General features: G+C 45.5%; 1 protein-coding gene across 2 annotated transcripts in view; it reads right to left on the reverse strand.

Moving 5' to 3' along the window:
- Positions 1–18,786, reverse strand: part of Insr (insulin receptor) — a 134,388-nt gene that overhangs the window by 31,081 nt on the left and 84,521 nt on the right. For both annotated transcript variants that reach the window (XM_035443202.1, XM_027415764.2), the window contains exons 4-9: positions 14,710–14,858; positions 13,260–13,404; positions 10,172–10,386; positions 9,307–9,433; positions 7,657–7,913; positions 3,147–3,314 (exon numbers count right to left, since the gene is read on the reverse strand). In XM_035443202.1, coding sequence (XP_035299093.1) covers positions 3,147–3,314; positions 7,657–7,913; positions 9,307–9,433; positions 10,172–10,386; positions 13,260–13,404; positions 14,710–14,858 — 1,061 coding nt within the window. The remainder of the gene's footprint in view (positions 1–3,146; positions 3,315–7,656; positions 7,914–9,306; positions 9,434–10,171; positions 10,387–13,259; positions 13,405–14,709; positions 14,859–18,786) is intronic.

Raw genomic sequence — 18,786 nt, forward strand, 5'->3', positions numbered from 1 at the left:
CAGACATAATCACACACATCCTACTCCCCAGTGCTGGAAAAGTAGAGACAGGAGGATCCCTGGAACTCGCTGGCCAGCCAGTCTAGCCAAATTGGTGAGTATCCAGTTCAGTGATAGACCCTGCCTCAAAAACACAAGGCAGAAGGTCACATAGCAAGACAACCAACATCAACCTCCACACAACCCTATGTATGTTTCCAGTAGAGTGTAGATCTGTGTGTAATGTTTAAAAACCATGTATATAAATGCTGGGGAGATGACTGAGTCAGACTCCAGGTTAACATGAGTAGAAATAGAGACACAAGCATGTGCAAATAAACTGTGATGACCAAATATCATAACCACTTTTAAACAGTCCTGCTGGATTCATGGACTTAGAGTGACTTTATGTTTCTTCTGAGACAGGGTCTCAGGCAGTTCTGAATGGCCTCAAACTCGCTATGTAGGTAGACGTGACGTCAACCACTGACCTTCCTGCCCCCACCTCCCAAATGCTACAGTGACAGGCCTATGCCACCACACTGGGTCTGTGTGGTGCTGGGAATGGAGCCCTCTCCAGTCAAGCTATAGCCTCAGCCCCTGTATCACGAGTTTCCATTTACAGAAAGAAAGTTTGCTGGGGTTCGCCTGGCATAGTAGAGAACACCTGTCATCATAGCACTCCAGTGGTGGAGACAGGATCATCAGGGTCATCCTCAGGCTACATCATGAGTTTGAGGCCAGCCTGGGTCATGTGAAACTTTGATTAAAAACAAACAACAAAAAGAAAATCAAACTTAAGTTAGTGGGTTGTTTTTTAAAAAACAAAACAAAGTAAAGTTTTGGCATTGCTGGAAGCATGAATAGCAAGTGGTTTCATATACCCAAATGCAGAGCCAACAGGTCAGAGCTGAGCCCAGGACTGGACTTGCTCTCAAATTATATAAAGTATGCAAGGAGATAAATCAAGTTAGTGATCCTGGCCCATGCAGGCATGATGTCACAGGCATGCATATAGCACATGATCTTAGAGTTGGGACTGTTCCCAGGAATCATCTGTCCTCCGCCCCTTCTCCACAAAAGGAGACAGACTACTTGCTGCGTGACTTAGCCAAAAGCAGATGCCAGGGCAGGGGTGGATCTGAGCACAGACCTCAGCCACACCTCTCCAGCAGCCCCCTTGACCTGCTTCTACAAGGTCACAGGCTAAGGATACTGCTAGCTGAAAATGAACCAAAGACAAAAGAAACAACTGAATGAACAGCAAATTTTTACCTTCTCTGATTTGATGGTGGGCTGTGGTATTTTGCTTTGTTTTAATAAAGTGTGTGTGTGTGTGTGTGTGTGTGTGTGTGTGTGTGTGTGTGTGTGTGTGTGTGTGTGTGTGTGTAGCCAGTAGGGTCAGATGATAACTCTTGGCAGTTAGTTCTCTCTTTGCACTATGCAGGTCCTAGGGATCAGACTCGGGGCATCAGACTTGGCAGCAGGCACCTCTATCCACTGAGCCATCTTGCTGCCTCCCTAGGTTTCTTTTTGATAACCCACTTTTAGCTATTTTGAAATATACAATACAGTGACCATGCAAGGCAACTCCAGGACAGTTACTACAGCTGCTACTTCATAAACCCTGTCTACTGTGCTTGTGAGCACACACACATACACCTCAGCCTCTACAACTGGTGCTAAAAAGATATTGAATGTTTCTATCACAAGGAAATGGTGAAGACACTCACCACTCAGATTTGCTGCTTACATATTTTATATAGACCCAATGCACTGTGTGGATCGTGGCTGAATGAAGCACTGAATGTGTTTCACCGCTATATCCAGTCCCTGTTTGTTTTGTAGTCCTGGAAACTGAACCCAGGGCTTTGGACACTATGGGAAAGTGCTCATCATACAGCACTGTTTAGGATTTTCAGCAGCTGACAACATGTGAATCCATGCACAATGTCTAAAAATGTGTGTTCACACTAGGGAGTGAGTGTGGGCCTGTGTGTAATGTCTAAAATGTGTGTGTGTGTGCTAGGGAGATGGTGTGTGTGGATCCATGTGTGATGTCTGAAGATGTGTGTGTGTGCACCAGGGAGATGGCTCAGACAGAGGCCTGAGTTTGATCCCCAGAACCCATGTAAAAAGCTGGTTGTGGTGGGGTACATTTGTAATCCCAGCGCTGGGGAGATGAAGAAAGGCAGATTCTTGAGGGTCACTCATTAGCCAGATTAGCCTGCTTACCCAGGCTAGTGAAATACCCTCAAATAAAAATAACATAAAAGTCCACGAGGTGAGGGCTAGGCTACAGCTCAGTGGTAGAACACTTGCGTAGCATGCATGAGGCCCTGGGTTCCAGGCACAGCACTGAAATCTTAGAAACAGAGGGGTAAAAAGATGACTCACTAGGTAAAGGGGTTTGTCCCCATGCCTGACAACTAGGTAAAGGGGCTTGTCCCCATGCCTGACAATTTGAGTGTGATCCCTGGTTCCCACATGGCTGACAAGACCACAGATTCCTCTTGGCTGTCCTCTGACCTCCACACACATGCCATGTTGCATGTGTGCCCTCACACACAGAAACTAGGTAAATAAATGGAATAAAATTATTTCTAACTCAAAGAAAACATGGGATGGGGATGTGGCTCTGTTGCTGCAGTGTTAGCACCCATAAAGCCCTGGCTTTGAATCTCTGGCCCAGCATAAACTTGGCATGGTGGTATAGTCCTGTAGCCCCAACACTTAGGAGGTAGAGACAGGAGGAACAAGAAACCCAGTGTGTTCCTCAGCTAAATAGTGAGTTTAAGTTCACCATAGTCTTTGTGAGACCCTGTCTCAAAAACCAAGCAAAAAAAAAATTTGAAAGCAAGGTATACAACATTCTTGGACATACACCAAAGTTGTTCTCTGACCTCTACACATACACACACAAACCTGAATACACATTTACACACACACACACACAAAAAAAAAAAAAAAGTGTGCCTTATGTGAGACAGAATGGAATATGAATGTGTGTGTGTGTGTGTGTGTGTGTGTGTGTGTGTGTGTGTGTGTGTGTGCATGTGTGCATGTGGATATACATGTGCAGGCACCCTGGGAAAAAGGAAAAGAGACCCATGTCCCCATAAGAGAATCGAGGTACAGCCCACCCCATGACAGTTGCCTGTGCTCACCTTTGAGACAATAATCCAACTCAAACAGCTCGCTGTCCTCCGCCTGCCTCTCCCAGTAGACCAGGTAGTGTGTGATGTTGCCATTGGGGTCGGAGGGGGGCTTCCACTTTAAAATAATCTGAGATGAGGAATTAGAAACTGATATGGGGTCCAAGGGGACAGAAGGGTCTGTAAAGGAGAAAAGAAACAAGTTACCATGAGGGAGAATATATAAGTTGTTGGTTTACCTAAGCAGGGAGATGGCCCAACTGAAACCATAGCTATGTTTGCTAGAGTTATTTAACATCAGAGAAAAGTAGGCACAGTTAAATGCTTGCCCAGCCGGGCAGAAATGACCGTCCAGTCATTCTATGGATTATGTGCCCACCGAGTGTCATTTACTCCCCAGACTTTGGCTCTGACAGAGATGCCAAAGCTCTCGCTGCTGTGGACACCAGAAAGATGTTCCTGGGGCCAAAAGAGAATTGATGCAAGAGAAGAATGTTGGTTTACATGGGCATGAAATCAAACCCAGTCACTGGATGCACTTGAAACCATTGAACTGTGTCTGTTTCTGAGACAAGTTCTCATGTAGCCCAGGCTAGCCTCAAACTTTTTTTAATTCATTTTACATACCAACCACAGTTCCCCCTCCTTCCCCACCTCCTGCTCACCCCCACCCCCCCATTCACTCCTCAGAAAAAGGTAAGACCTCCCACAGGGAGTCAACAAAGCCTGGCACATCAATTGAGGCAGGACCAAAGCCAAGCAAGGCAGCCCACCATAGGGAATGGGCTCTAAAAGGCCAGCTCATGCACCAGGGATGGATCTGATCCCACTGCCAGGGGCCCCACAAACAGATCAAGCCACACAACTGTCATCCACATGCAGAGGGCCTAGTTCAGTCCCATGCAAGCTCTCCAGCTGTCTTTCTAGAGTCTGTGAGCTTCCACGAGCTTGGGTCAGCTGTCTCTAGATTTCCTGGTCATGATCTTCACACAAACACACACACACACACACACACACACACACACACACACACACACACACACACACACACACACCGCATTGCTCGTATAATCCCTCCTTCCTCTCCAGAAGCTTGGCCCAGTGCTTGCTAGCCTCAAACTTAATAACATAACCAAAAATGTGTTTGAACTCCTGATCCTCCTCCCTTCCTCCTGCATGCTGGGATGAGAGACGTGCACCACATACCTGGTTTATGAGGTTCAGGAATTTTACCTAGGGCTTCATACAAGTTAGGCAAGCACTCGACCAACCAAGCCACATACCTTGCCCCAGACAATGTTCTTTAACTGTCATGCAACATCCTTCAAAATACACCCTAAACTCTCCTTCTGAAGAACAGTGGTACCTGAGGCTAGGGAGATGGCTCAATGGGTAAAGCACTCATCACAGAAGCATAAGGAAAGTTCAGATCCCCAGTACCCACATAAATGCCAGGCAGCAATGGCTGTAGCAGCTAGAAACAGAGGATCAGCAACCTCTGTGTTTATTGAGAGACCCTGCCACAATATATAAGGGAGAAAACAACTGAGGAAGACTCCAGTGTCAACTTCTGGCATATGCCACATTCAAATATGATACACACATGCAAGTACAAATACAAATACAAACACAGACACACACACACACACACACACACACACACACACACACACACACACACACACACACACACACACACGTGCATGCACACAGAGTGCTGAAGGCTGAGAGAGTTGAAGGGGCAGAACATGGAAGTATCAAGGCAAAAACAAAAACAAAAAAATGTGCAAAGGCCAGAAAGGTAGAAGCTTCTGGAAACTAAAATTGGTCTAGACACAAGATGAAAGCCAAGATGGTGAATAGCCAGAACGATGGACCGTGTTCTTGTGAGGGGTTGCTTACTCTCTCCATGTTGACATTTGGGGCAGACAACTCTTCATCAACCATTCCACTTCCCAGCTGTGACCAGTAAAAATGTCTCTAGATATTGCCAAGCATCCTCCCTTCCTTGGGAGGGACAGAATTATCCCTATTTGAAAACTAGTAAGCTAAGAAGAAGGGTTAATCTTTTTTTTTTTGCAGATGTTGTTTTTTTTATTTAGAAACAAGATTGTTTTATATGTCAATCCCAGTTCCCTCTCCCTCTCCTCCTCCCCTATGCCCCTAAAACCCTACCTATCACATATCATTTCTTCTCCCCCTGGAGGGTGAGGCCTTCCATAGGGTGTCATCAGAGTCTATCATATCCTTTGGGATAGGGCCTGGCCCACCCCGTGTGTAAGAAGGGTTAACCTTGACAGAAAAATGAGTTGCTATGAGACACTACAGCCAAAAAGAAAAAAAGAAAGAAAAGCAAAGGAGGGAGACAAGAGTGACACTAAAACACTACACCATGCAAAAGCTAGAAGATGCACACAGGCAGGCACCTTTCTATATGTGAGAAGTTTTCATGGCAGGATAGGAAAACATGCAGCATGCCCCCCTTATCTATGTGGTGCAGCAGATATCTGAAACCACACAAAGCACTGAGCCTTTAGTGTTTCCCCATACATACATACCTATGATAAAACTTAATCAATAACTAACAGAAGATAACAACAGCAATAATAAAACCAAACAACTAAAGTAATATACAGTGACAGAAGTTTCTTTTTGTTGTTATTTTCTGTGAGTTTGTCATTTGTCTATTGTTTGTGTTTTTGAGACTGGATCTCACACAGTCCAGGTTGGCTTCAAACTTAAAATGTAGATAGAGATGATTCTGAACTCCAGATCTACCTGCCTCTATCCCCTAAACATTTCACTATACTTTGTTGCTGTTTTGAGGTTGTAAGATCTTAATATGTAGCCCAGGCAGGACTCAAACATACAGCAATTCTCTTGCCTCAGTATCCTAAGTGATAAGATTACAGGTGTGTATAACCAGGCCTAGCTATCACTTTTAATTAACTAATTATTTACTGATTGAATTAACTTCTTAAAAGACAAGTCTCACTGGATAGCCCTGAATTATATAGAGCATGAGACTCTTAATCTCAAGGTGGTGGGTTGACGCCCCACATTGGATTCCAAAATGTAAATTGAGTTCTAATTGGTCTAGAGAATAAAAACCCAGAGTCAGATATAGAGGAAAATGCTGAGAGATCAGAGAGAAGAAGGAGCAAACCAAAGCCACCTTTACCTCCTAGCTTCCCAGCAGAAAAGAAAGCAAGTTCCTGTTTCCTCCCACCTATATCCTCTCTCCATCCAGCCATCTCACTTCTTGACTGTCTGTACAGACCTCCAGACTTCTGTGATTAGCTAGTGGCAAGCTCCACCCTCTGATCTTCAGACAAGCTTTATTTGTACAAGCAAGATATCAGCACAATGGATGGCCTAGAAGACACTACTTAAACCAGGCTGGGCTTACACTCCCAAGGAAAAGATTAAAGGTGTGTGTCACCATGATCAGCCTCTTCCCTCTCCATGACAGATGTTGAAGAGAGTCTTGTGTAAGTAATCATAGCTGCTCTGAGTTCAAGAACATATGTGTTACATGTGTATGGTGTGTTTGCATGTGTGTGGTACATGTGTGTGCATATATATGTGTGTGTGTGTGTGTGTGTGTGTGTGTGTGTGTGTGTGTGTATGCATGTATGTGGCATATGTCATATGTATACATGCATATGTGTGATGTGTGTACATGTGTGGGGTATTGTACATGTATGTGTGCATGTTATATTATATGTGGTATGTGAACATGTTATATATGGTGGGTATGCACATGCATGTTTATTACATGTGATGTCTATGTTATATGTAGTATATGTTGCATTGTATGTGGTGTGTGTTCATCTTTGTCACATGTAATGTGTATGTTATATGTGGTATGTGTGCATGTTGCATGTGGTGGATGGGTGTGCATGTGAACATGAGTGTGTGTTAATACATACAGTATTGTATTAAATGTGGTATGTGTTATATATGAAGTATGTGTTATATGTGTACATGTGTGTATTCGATGTGTAGTGTCTATGCATGTGCAGAGGCCAGAGGAGAAAGTCAGGCATCCCATTCTATCAGAGTCTACCTTATTCTTCTGAAACAGGATCTTTCACTCAAACTAAAGCTAGGCTGGCGGCCACCAAATCCTAGTGATCCTTGTCCCTGACCCTGAGCCACAGTGCTCTGTGGTTATAGACTTACAGATGTGCACATGGCCTCCCCCTGAGCCACAGTGCTCTGGGGTTACAGACATGCACATGGCCCAAGTCTTGAGACCCAACACTGTGAGGTATGAGTATGGCCACACCCAGCTTTCAATGTGGGTGATGGGAACAGCATCAATCTTGCCCACTAGGCCATCTTCCCAACCCAAGAGTGAACTCTTGAGCTATAAGGCTACCATGTCATCCTCTGAAAACATAAGCCTCAGCCCTTCATCAACCACAGGAAAAAGCCTGTCACAGGACATCACTAAGCTGCCTACCAAAGGCAAGAGAGTCAGTTCAACATCAAATCCATATTCACAGGATACACTTACTAGTGGCATCTGTCTGCACATAGATGATGTCACTTTTGGCTCCGTAGGTCCGGCGTTCATCAGAGAAGGTAACCAAGGTCTTGACAAAGATGGCATATTGAGTCCAGGGCTTGAGACCCCGCATTAGCCACCCAGGGTGGCTTGGGGTCTGAGACTTGGGGTCGTTGGACCTTTGGGGTGGGTCAATATCTACCACGGTCCAGCTGTTGGAGCCACAAGCATCCTGCCCATCAAACTCTGTCACATTCTGATACGGGCTTTAGAGAAATGAGAGGGAGAGGTAGGTTACCACTGGGTGAATGTCAATCTCAGGACTCAGTGGAGTGGGGACCTTGGAGATTTACAGATGTAGACTCACTTCTTTTCTGGTTTGTGTGTGTGTGTGTGTGTGTGTGTGTGTGTGTGTGTGTGTGTGTGTGTTTGTGTGTGTGTGTGTGTACGTGTATGAGTTTGTGGTGATTCACTTGAGTGTAGCTGCATAGACCTAGAGGACCATCTACCTTGTTTTTTCTGTTCGTGAAACAGACTCTAGTCCTGGCTGGCCTCAAACTCACAGAAGTCTGCCAGTCTCTTGTCTCCTTAGTGTTGGTGTTAATGACATTCACCCTTGATTCCCACCTTGTGTTTTGAGACAGAGTAATCTTATGTGGCCTGAAATTCACCTTGTAGGCTAGGCTAGCTAGCCAGAGACCCCAAAGATCTGCCCATCTCTGCTTCCTCAGAGCTGGCATCCACAACTCATGGCTTTCTGAAAGTCTGAATGTGTATCTGAGTGTGTGTACTTGTACACATGTGCCTTCAAGGGCTAGAGGAGAATACTGGATCCCCTGAAGCTAGTGGTTGTGAAATGCCAGACTGGGATGCTGGAGACCAAATTTGGGTCCTGTGGAAAAGCAGTGACCACCCGTAACTGCTGAGCCTCCTCTCCAACCCCCAGAAGTGAACCTTTTCATATTTCCAATTCTAAAGTTGGGTCTTCTCCAAAGTTAGCAGCAATGAGTTGTGAAAAGTCCATGTAGTCACCTTCGCCAGGTCTCAGCCCACACAGCCACAAGGTAAAGGACTAAAACTGCAGCAAAGCCAGGGCATGTGGCTTTTGGTGGCATAAGTGTAATCAATGCATTTTGTTTTGTTTTTTTTTTCTTCTCACCCCAACATTGTATATATACTATATTCTCAATATGAGTTATCAACATACTTCCACTGGGCCTGGGGAGAAGGCTCAGTAGGCAAAGCATCTGCTGTACAAACATGAGAACATGAGGACCAGAGTTTAGTTCCCAGCACTCATGCAAAGGTCAGGTGTGGTGCTCGGCCTTTGTAAGCACTAGAAGATGGAGACAGGTGTATCTCTAGTCACAATGAAAAGGATGATGAGGAGAAGAGCTGTGAAATGCTGACTTCTAGACATAGCAACATGGCATGGCCGCTACACACATCAACTCAGACCAGCTATGGTTGCCTGCATCAGATCAAGCCAGTCAACATTCTGGCATGGATGGTGGAGGGCTCCAAGGTCCTCTCCTGGCAGAGGAGTAGCTGCTAAGGGAGTCTAAGTCACTCCCCTTTGGGAACATGGGCACTGGCAGGTTGCTCATGCTTTGTCCCTGCACACGGAGCATGACCAATAGTCCACCTCGTTTTACTTACGCCTCTTTGTAGAAGAGCATGAATCCCAGGAGGTCTCGGAAATCAGGGGGCCAGTAGGGCTCCCACCTCAGCAAGATCTTGTCAAAAGATGTCCGAATGAAAGAAAATTTAAGTAACTCATTTTCACCTAGAAAGAGGGGAAAAAAGTCAGTCAATTGGGAATACTGAATAGTTTGTTTCAGAGCATTTGTTGTTCTTGGGAGGGGGTAGACTGAGGGACAGAGGGAGTCCTAGTTTCATTTTGTTGCTGTGATAAAATACTTGCCAAAAAGCAACTTAAGGGAGGAAGAGTTGTTTGGTTGCTCATGAGGACAGAGCCTATCATTTCAGGGAAATTGGGCAGGAACTCAAGGCGTTAGTTATATCTCATCACCACAGTCAATAGCATAGGGAGGCAAATGCATAGGCGATGCCTGCCTGCTGCTTATACTTAGCTAGCTTTCTCCACTCTCATGCTTTTCCCGAACCAGTCCATGAAATAGCTCTTCACACTTCAATTAACAGTCAAAACAAACTCCAAGCCAGCAAAGCCTACTTGGTGAGCTCAGGACCAGAGAGAAACCACCAAAATGATCATCAGCCAAGAAAACGCTCCATAGAAATGCCTACAGGCCAACCTCATCTGGACAATTCCTCGATTAAGATCATCTTTCCAGGTGATTCTAGATTTTGTGACATTGAAAATTAAAACAGAGGGTGCATATGTATACATATGCACACACACACATATACACCTGCCTTTGGTATTTTAAAACTCCTCTCACAGAAAGCTGTAGTCCAACAAAGGACAATGGCACTTCCCTGGGGGCTAGGGTAGTAGCTGAAAGAGGGCAGCCACTGGGGACATAAGGAGAAAGAGACTTACAGGATGCCTGGTCGCCATTGGTCTTCAGGGCAATGTCGTTCCTCTCCTGGCGGCCCTTAGTTCCAGAAACTTCTTCCATCTTGTGAATTTCTGACAAGCAGAGTTTGGGGTTGTAGTGGAAGAAGAGCTTGCCCTGAGTGATGGTGAGGTTGTGTTTGCTCCAGTCCCAGAGCTGCCTGAGGTTCTGGTTGTCCAAGGCGTAGAAAGAGTAGTTCCTACAAACACACAGTTAATCACTCCACAACCCATCTTCTTCAATGCCAAGATGACAGGGGCCACAAAGTACACTCAGTGGGTTGTAATTTTGTTTTTAAAAAGAAGAAATGAACTTGAAAGGGAGCAAAGGTGGGATGGATCTATGAGAAGTAAGAGGGAGGTGTAGGGGCTGATTATGATCAAAATATATTGTATGTAAGAAATTCTCAAAAATTAATTTACATATCATATTTAAATAAAAAATTTAAAAACTAGATAGTCAGGGCCATGCCTGGAGTTGACCCCTTCAGTGCTACAGGCCCAGTCCTAGCCACTTGATTGGCATAGACTCAAAAATTATCTTTGGGACTATGGAGAACAAGGAGGTTGACAAATTTTCATTGCCAGGTAAGTGTAGTGCACTCTCCTAGAATCCCCCTGTGAGGGGTTGGGGGTGTGGCTCAGCAGTAGAGCCTCTGCCTAGAATTCCCCAGTGAAGGGCTGAAGGCATGGATCAGTGGTAGAGTGCTTGCTTAGCATACACCAGCACTATATTCAATCCCCAATATGGCTAAATAAGAGGGAGAAGAAAAGGAGCTGGAGAAGGAAGAGGAGGTAAAAATGGAGGAGGAGGAGGAAGAGGTGGAAGGCAAGCAGGGGTATGGGTCAGACTGGGTTTTGGAGAGGGTGAAATTGTGACCCAGGTCTAGCAATAAAAATAAAACCAGAAATCAAGTTTGGGGACAAAAAGTATGGAAGGTTTCAATCATGTTTGGTTTGGTTTTGTGTTGTGCTCCTGCTTGTTCATTTGTTTGGTTTTTTTGTTTGTTTGTTTGTTTGTTTTAATGGTCTTGAGACAGGGTCTCACTCTGCAGCCCTAGATGGCCTTAGCAATCATAGCATCAACCAGGCCAGGCTGGCCTTGAGACTCGCCTGCTCCCAAGTGCCCAGTTGTGCGGCTCTGCTTTAAGGCACAGTGTGGAATGGCATTCCTTTTGCCCCTTTCCCTGTTTGCTGCTGGTTTGACAGCTATGAAACTGGGGACAAGCAACCGGTCTTGTGCCTGTGAGAAACAGAGAATCTAACTCCTCCATTGCATGTCTCAGTGCTCCTCTTGCTCAGGAGTCTATCTCTACTTCTCAAAACGCCACACGCCAGACTCCTGCTTACTTGAGCAACATAAGCAGGGTCTGTGGGACCTGGAGGAGAACAGAGCAAAGGAGAGTCCCCGAAACCAGGATGGATAACTGGGGTTCTGCAGAAGGCCACTTGCTATATCTGAGGTTCCCAGAGGCCACCTGAGGCAAGCTACAGAGACATGCTTGGGTGGGGAGTGAGGAGAGAATCAGGGCTGAATATTTCAGCTTATGCAGGGCAAGATCCCAAGACACAGGCCATGGCTGGGAGCCCACACTGCCAGCTCAGAAAAGAAATGAAGACAGAAGAAAATGAGAAAGGACACCTGGGGGTGGCTAGGAGGATGCCTTGAGGAGATGGAATTCCAGGAGCCTGGAAAGATAAGCATCTCAACAAAGAGCAGGTGTGGTCTCCACTAACAGGTTGGTGAACAAAGGTTCTTGGGCGTGGGGGCAGCGACACCATGGACACGACACCTTATGTGGAACCTTGAACAATGCTTCAATGACTGTGGAAAGCTTGGAGTGTTGCAGATCCAAAGCCTAATTACAATTTATCCTGGTCTGTCTTTAACCCCCCTTAAGAGCACTCTGTGTCTTAAAAGCCCAAATAGCCTTGTGGCTAGCATGTAAGCCTTTTGGAATGTACTAACATAGCAGACCATTAGTTTCCATCAACTAAAAGGCTAAGAATGTCATCAGATGACATCTGAGACCTATAGCAGAGATTTCTCTGGTTTGCTGTTAGTCACCTCTAACGATGTTTCTACCAACATTGTTTAAAAGTGACTTGGTTTGTGACTTTCTATTCTATTAATATAAAAACTTCATGAGACTGTTACCACATTGGAGTATGTAATTTGGGATAACCTTTATCTGTGTTCCTGGGCCATGCTACTCATAATTGGCTCCAGAATAAACTATCTCTTATCCCTTTCAGGTGAGAGGAGGAGTTTTGTATTGACAGAGCCAAGCAGTTTCCAAACATGGCCGTGACCAGGTATTTATCACACTCCATTCTCTGTGTAGCTGTGACAGATGCACACACCGTTAGCAAACCCCAGCCAGCACCCTCTGGCTTCCCTGGGAAGACTATAAAGTGGACTTTCTGTCTCTTGGCTGGATGGACATTCAAGAGTGTCCTGTCATCTAACTGACACTTCACTTTGGTTCAGCGGAGTTTTTAAAAGGAAAAGTCCTAAGGAGAGGGAAAGGGAGAGAGAGAGGGAGAGGGAGAGGGAGAGAGAGGGAGAGAGAGAGAGAGAGAGAGAGAGAGAGAGAGAGAGAGAGAGAGAGAGAGAGAGAGAAAGAGAGAGCAAGAGAGAGAGAGAGAGTCTGTGCGTGGTTCTGTGTGTCTGTGTGTGTCTGTGTGTGTCTGTGTCTGTGTGTGCACACTCACACTCGCACGCACATGTACGCACTCACACATGCAAGGGTGCGTGTGCATGTATGTGCTCATGAGTGTGGAGGACAGAGAAAATCTGGCTGCCTATCCCTTACACCTCGCCCACCCTGATTTTCTCTCACTGGCCACCAACCTGGCAAGTAGGTGAGGACTGGCTGGCCAGGGAGCCCTAGGGATCCACCTGTCTTTTCTCCCCAACACTAGTAGCCGCCCCCCTTTTTAAACTTGTCATCAAACTGAGGTCTTAACATTGCAAAGTCAGTAGTTTACCCAGTGAGCCACCTCCCCATCCCTCTGTTGCTTCATCCATGAGTTTCTTGGTGGGCAGCCGCAGACAGCCAGGCTCACATACCCGATTTCCAAGGTCTCTCCTCGAATCAGATGGAGCTTCCGGAAGAAAGAAAGAGATACCAGAGCATAGGAACGCCGGATTTTTAGGAACCCTGAAATTTCTTCAATGAGGCCAAGGTTAGCCTCCAGCTCAGCTGCCAGGTTGTCTACAAAAAAACAGGAAACACCCATGAGTGTTTGCAGAATATTTTACCCAGCCTGTGTGTATGTGTATGTATCAGTGTGTCTGTGTGTGTCTGAGTGTGTGTGTGTGTGTGTGTGTGTGTGTGTGTGTCTGTCTGTCTGTCTGTCTGTCTGTCTGTCTGTGTGTTCCTGCCCTGTTGTGTGTGTGTTCGTGCCCTCCTGCTGTGTGAGGGTGTGTGTGTGTGTGTGTGTGTGTGTGTGTGTGTGTGTGTGTGTGTTCCTGCCCTCCTGCTATCTCAGCACTCAGGATGTGGTGACAGGATGTGGTGACTTTCCACACCTAAGGCTACATAGTAAGTTTGAAGCAAATTCTACAACACACTTGCTTTTATTTTATTTATTTTTATTTTTGAAACAAAGGATCATGTAGCCCAAGTTGGCCTCAAATCTACTATCTAGCTAAAGATATTCTTGAACTTCTGATGTTTGTGGCCTCCACTTTGCTGCACCAGTGTAGGGCATAGCACTGAGGACTGAACCCATGAATGCTAGGAAAGCAGTCCATCTGGAGACCTACCCATTCTAGTTTGGAGGCTTCTTCATTTCTTTGACATGGGATCGCATGCAGCCTAGGCTGACTTCAAACTCACACTGTAACTGAGTATGAACTAGAACCTCTCCTACTTTCATCTCCTGAGTGCTGCGTTAACAAGTGTGGACCAGCAGACTCTGTGCACATCCGGAAGCATACAGATTCCTGAGGCTGTAGAGATGGTCCAGCAGTAATCAAGAGAATTCTGCTCCTGCAGAGGACCTGGGTTAAGTACCCAGCACCCACATGGCAACTCACAATCACCTATAACTGCAGTGCCCACTTCGGGCTTTTGTGGACACCATACACACACGATATATATACATATATATATATAACACTCATACACAAAAAAATAAAAAATAAAAAGAATACAGGTGCTTGATTCAGATTGGAAAATAAGAATTTTCAGCAAATGTGGAGCCAGGAACTTTTCATTTTAGATTTTGAGGCACCTCCTGGTATGAGTCTCCTACTCAGAGGGCCAATAAAGGATGTGCCACTTTGTTTGCTTGTTGTGTTGTTTTCTTTCTTTAGATAAGATTATGTCACCCAGGCTGATCTGAACTTCCTAGATTCAAGCAATCCTCCTGCCTCAGCCTCCTGAGTAGCTGAGACCACAGGACTCAAGTGAACATGGCCATGAAAGTCGGGAGGGGAATGTGTGGATAGCCTGGGCTGTGCACTTCTCTGCTCACAGCACACAGGAAGTGGGGGCCCTCCTGGGAGTACTCACTGCCCCCTCGGATGTTAATGATGAGGCTGCCATTGATCACGGTGCAGCCTCGGAGCTCCTGGGCAGATGTCACAGAGTCAATGGTCTTCTCGCCATCCAGGATCTGGCAGACCTTAGGACAGGGTCCCAGACATGGGGTGCACATCAAGCTGAGAGCGGAACAGAGAAAGAGAACAAGACCAATCAGGTGCGCAGGGCTCCTTCACCCATCTCTGGGAATACAGAATGCTTCACGGGGACCCAGTGGCAGACTTAATCACTCTAAGGTAGATTTGCTGAGCTCAGCACTTGTCCTAGTTAGCTTCAGCTGTCAGCATGATAAGGCCTACAGTGATCTTGAGGGACTCTCAGTCAAGGATTGCCTAGGTCAGACAGGCCCATGACCATCACTATGGGGACTTAGCTTGATTACTGATTGATGTGGGAGGGTCCAGTCCACTGTGGGTGGCACCACTTCCTAGGCAGGTGGACCTGGGCTGTATAAGAAAACTCACTGTATATGAGCCAGAAACTGAGCCAACAAGCAGCATTGCTCTGCAGCAGTTAGTTTCAACCTGTGAGTTGCAACCCCTTTGGGCATCACATGTCAGATATTCTGCAAATAGGTATTTATATTACAATTCATAACGGTAGTAAAATTACAGTTATAAAGTAGCAATGAAATAATGTTATGCTTGGGGGTCACGACGCAAAGAACTGGATTAAAGGGTCAAAGCATTTGGAAGGTCGAGAACCACTGCTCAGTGGTTTCTGTTTCAAGTTTCTGCCTGACTTCCCTCAGAAATAGACTGTGAGCAGACAATATAAACTGAAACAAAGATTTCCTCCCCTAAGTTGTTTTTGGTCGGTGTTTTATCACAGCAACAGAAAAGGCACTGATACCCAGCACTCCGAATAACTGAAACCAAGTATATCTTCACAGGGGCAATAAGGTAACCATAGGCAGTATAGGATGCAGACCAGGGTTCCCAAGCTATACTCAATACCTACAGCATCTCATCTTCATGTTGCCGCAATTAAAAATATTTCCAGATGTTGTCAAATGCCTCCCACATGCTTAGAATAGCCAAGTATCTTCCCCAGTCCCCAGAAAAACATAGCCCAGTGTTTGGAAGATGGCTCGGTCTATGGAGTGTTTTCCTCACAAGTATGAGAACCTGAGTTGGACCCTCAGAACCCACATTAAAAATGCCAGGCATTGGCTAAAAAGATGCCTCAAAGGGTAAAGGTACTTGCAGCCAAGCCTGCCAACCTGAGTTCAGTCCTGGAGCTCACTGGTCTGCCATTCTAATAGGTGAGCCACAGGCCAGAAGGGACCCCATCTCAAAGAAAGCAGTAGGATTCGGAGAACAATATCTGAAGTTGTCCTCTGACCCGAACACACATAGCCAAACACACAGCCATACACACACCAACATGGGCACACCCATATACATACACATTCACACACACAAAAAAAAATTGACTTTCCTAATGTAAGAAATGCCCTTCATTTCCTGCACAGGGCAACCTGACGGTACGACACCTCTCCAGTGCTGGCTGGTGTCACAAGCACAGACCACCATGCCCAGCTTTTCCCAGGGGTGCTAGGGATCAAACGAAAGTCAGCACTTTACTGAGCAATCTCCCCAGCCTAGAGTTTTCCCTGGAGTCTCATCCTGTAGGAATGCTTGGTAGAATCATTGACCATATACTAGAACTGTGTGTGTGTGTGTGTGCATGCATGTGTGTGTGTGTGCATGCATGTGTGTATGCAGTGTGTGTGTGTGTGTGTGTGTGTGTGTGTGTGTGTGTGTGTGTGTGTGTGTGTGTGCATGTGTGTGCAAACTTTTGTGGAGATCAGAGGTCAACTTTGGGTGTCATTTATCAGGTGCCTTCCAACTCATCTTTCATCTGAAACTGGAACTTGCCGCAAGGCCTGTGGTAGCTGGCCAGTGAATTCCAGGGCTCCTCCTGTCTCCTCCTTCCCAGAACTGGGGTCAGAAGTGCACACCATCACACCCAAGTTTCCAAAATAAAATTTTTTATGCATTCAGGTGATTGAACTCAGGGCTCTGTGCGTGCCTGCTGATGAAGCTAACTGCCCAGCCTTGGAAACCATCTTTTCACCTGCCTCCTCTCTTCCTAGGGGACAGGGACTATGAAAGTCTCAACCGGCAGGCTGCAAAGTGGGTTTCAGGGGTGTGGGGGTATGCATATGGGACTCCAGCACGCCAGTGGTAAGATGGCTCATTAGGGAAAGGGCTTGCAACCAAGCTGAGTTCAATCCCCAGCACCCACAAGGTGGAAGAAGAAAGGTGATCCCCAAAAGTTGTCCTCAGACCTCTAAATGTGCACTGTAGTGTCCCCCTACAAAAATAAATAAAATATATAGAAATCCCCAGTACTTGAGGGATCAAAGCAGACAACACTGCAGACCATTGCAAGTTTGAGGCCAGCCTGATCTACATAGTGAGATGAGACCCTATCTCAAAAAATCAACAAACACAGTCTATCTTCTCATGACTACTCCTAAAGACATCTAAGCACCATCACAGGCACCACAAATGAGGTGGCCTAGTATGTAAGAGTGCTGGCTGCACAATATGAAACCTGATGCTAAATCCCCAGCACCCACATTTTCTAAACCTTAGGCATGGCAGTGCACCTAGACCCTAAACCCAGGACTGGGGGTGAGGGTGGGGGTTGCAAAGACAGGAAGATCACTGGGGGCTAGGTCCAGATTCAGTGAGAGATCCTACCTCAAAGCAGCACGGGGAAAGTAACAGAGCAGGGCTCCTGACATCCTCTGGCCTCGTACAGGCATAAATGGCAGGAACACTGATATATGTCCATGTGCATAGTTTCTCCATTGTTTATTTCAGTTCTGAGTCATTCTAGTGAAGCTCCCAAACTTACAACCAGCTAGTCAGAAGCGTGGGTGTTCCAGGTCTCTCTGAGTACTGCTGATGTCAGAAGTCAGGGAGGCTTGGAAGGTACTGAGCCTTAAATGTGTGAAGTCTGATACTAACCCCAGATACTGTGCAAACATCTAGACTGAAAACAGAATAGGCAGCCAAGGAAAGAAGAAAGACTTCAGATAATTACCCCTTCTGATACACACACACACACACACACACACACACACACACACACACACACACGCATACACCCATGTCCAATTACTCTGACACCTAAACCATATAAAGACCCAACAAATTATAAACCAACCAGTCTCCATAAATTCTAGCAAACTAAATCTAAGAACAAATAAAAAAGATCATCCACCCTAACCAAATAGGTTTCATCCCATAAATGCAAGAATGGTTCAACATACTAAAATCAATTAATGTAATCCACCATATTAAAAAAAAAAAAAACTAAGCTGGGCGTTGGTGGTGCACGCCTTTAATCCCAACACTCAGGAGGCAGAGGCAGGCAGAACTCTGTGAGTTCGAGGCTAGCCTGGTCTTCAGAGCGAGTGCCAGGATATGCTCCAAAGCTACACAGAGAAACCCTGTCTCGAAAAAAAAAAAAAAAAGAAACTGAAATGAAAAAAATATGATCATTTCATCAGATTCAGAAAAGGCCTTTGACAAAATCTAAGACCCCTTCATAATAAAAGATCTGGAAGGAAACTCAAAGCAATTCCACTAAAATCAGGAACAAGACAAGGCTGCCCACTGTCTCCATACTATTCAATACAGCACTTGAAGTTCTAGCTAGAGCAGTAAGACAACTGAAGGAGATCAAGGGGATACAAATTGGGAAGGAAGAACTCCATGTATTGCTATTTGCAGATGATAGGATAGGACCCTAAGAATTCTACCAGGAAACTCCTACAGCTGACAAACACTTCCTATATATAAATGACAGACAGACTGAGAAAGAAATTGGGGAAACAATACCTTTCACAGTAACCTAAAAAAAGTAAATAAATAAAATATCTTGGGGTAACTCTAACCAAGCAAGTGGAAAATTTGTATAATAAAAACTTTAAGACACTGAAAAAGAAATTGAAGAAGGTATCAGAAGATGAAAAGATCTCCCATGTTCATGGATCAGCAAAATAAATATAGTGAAAATGGCCATCCTATC

The sequence above is a fragment of the Cricetulus griseus genome, chromosome 4 (assembly GCF_003668045.3).
Source record: "Cricetulus griseus strain 17A/GY chromosome 4, alternate assembly CriGri-PICRH-1.0, whole genome shotgun sequence".
NCBI lineage: Eukaryota > Metazoa > Chordata > Mammalia > Rodentia > Cricetidae > Cricetulus > Cricetulus griseus.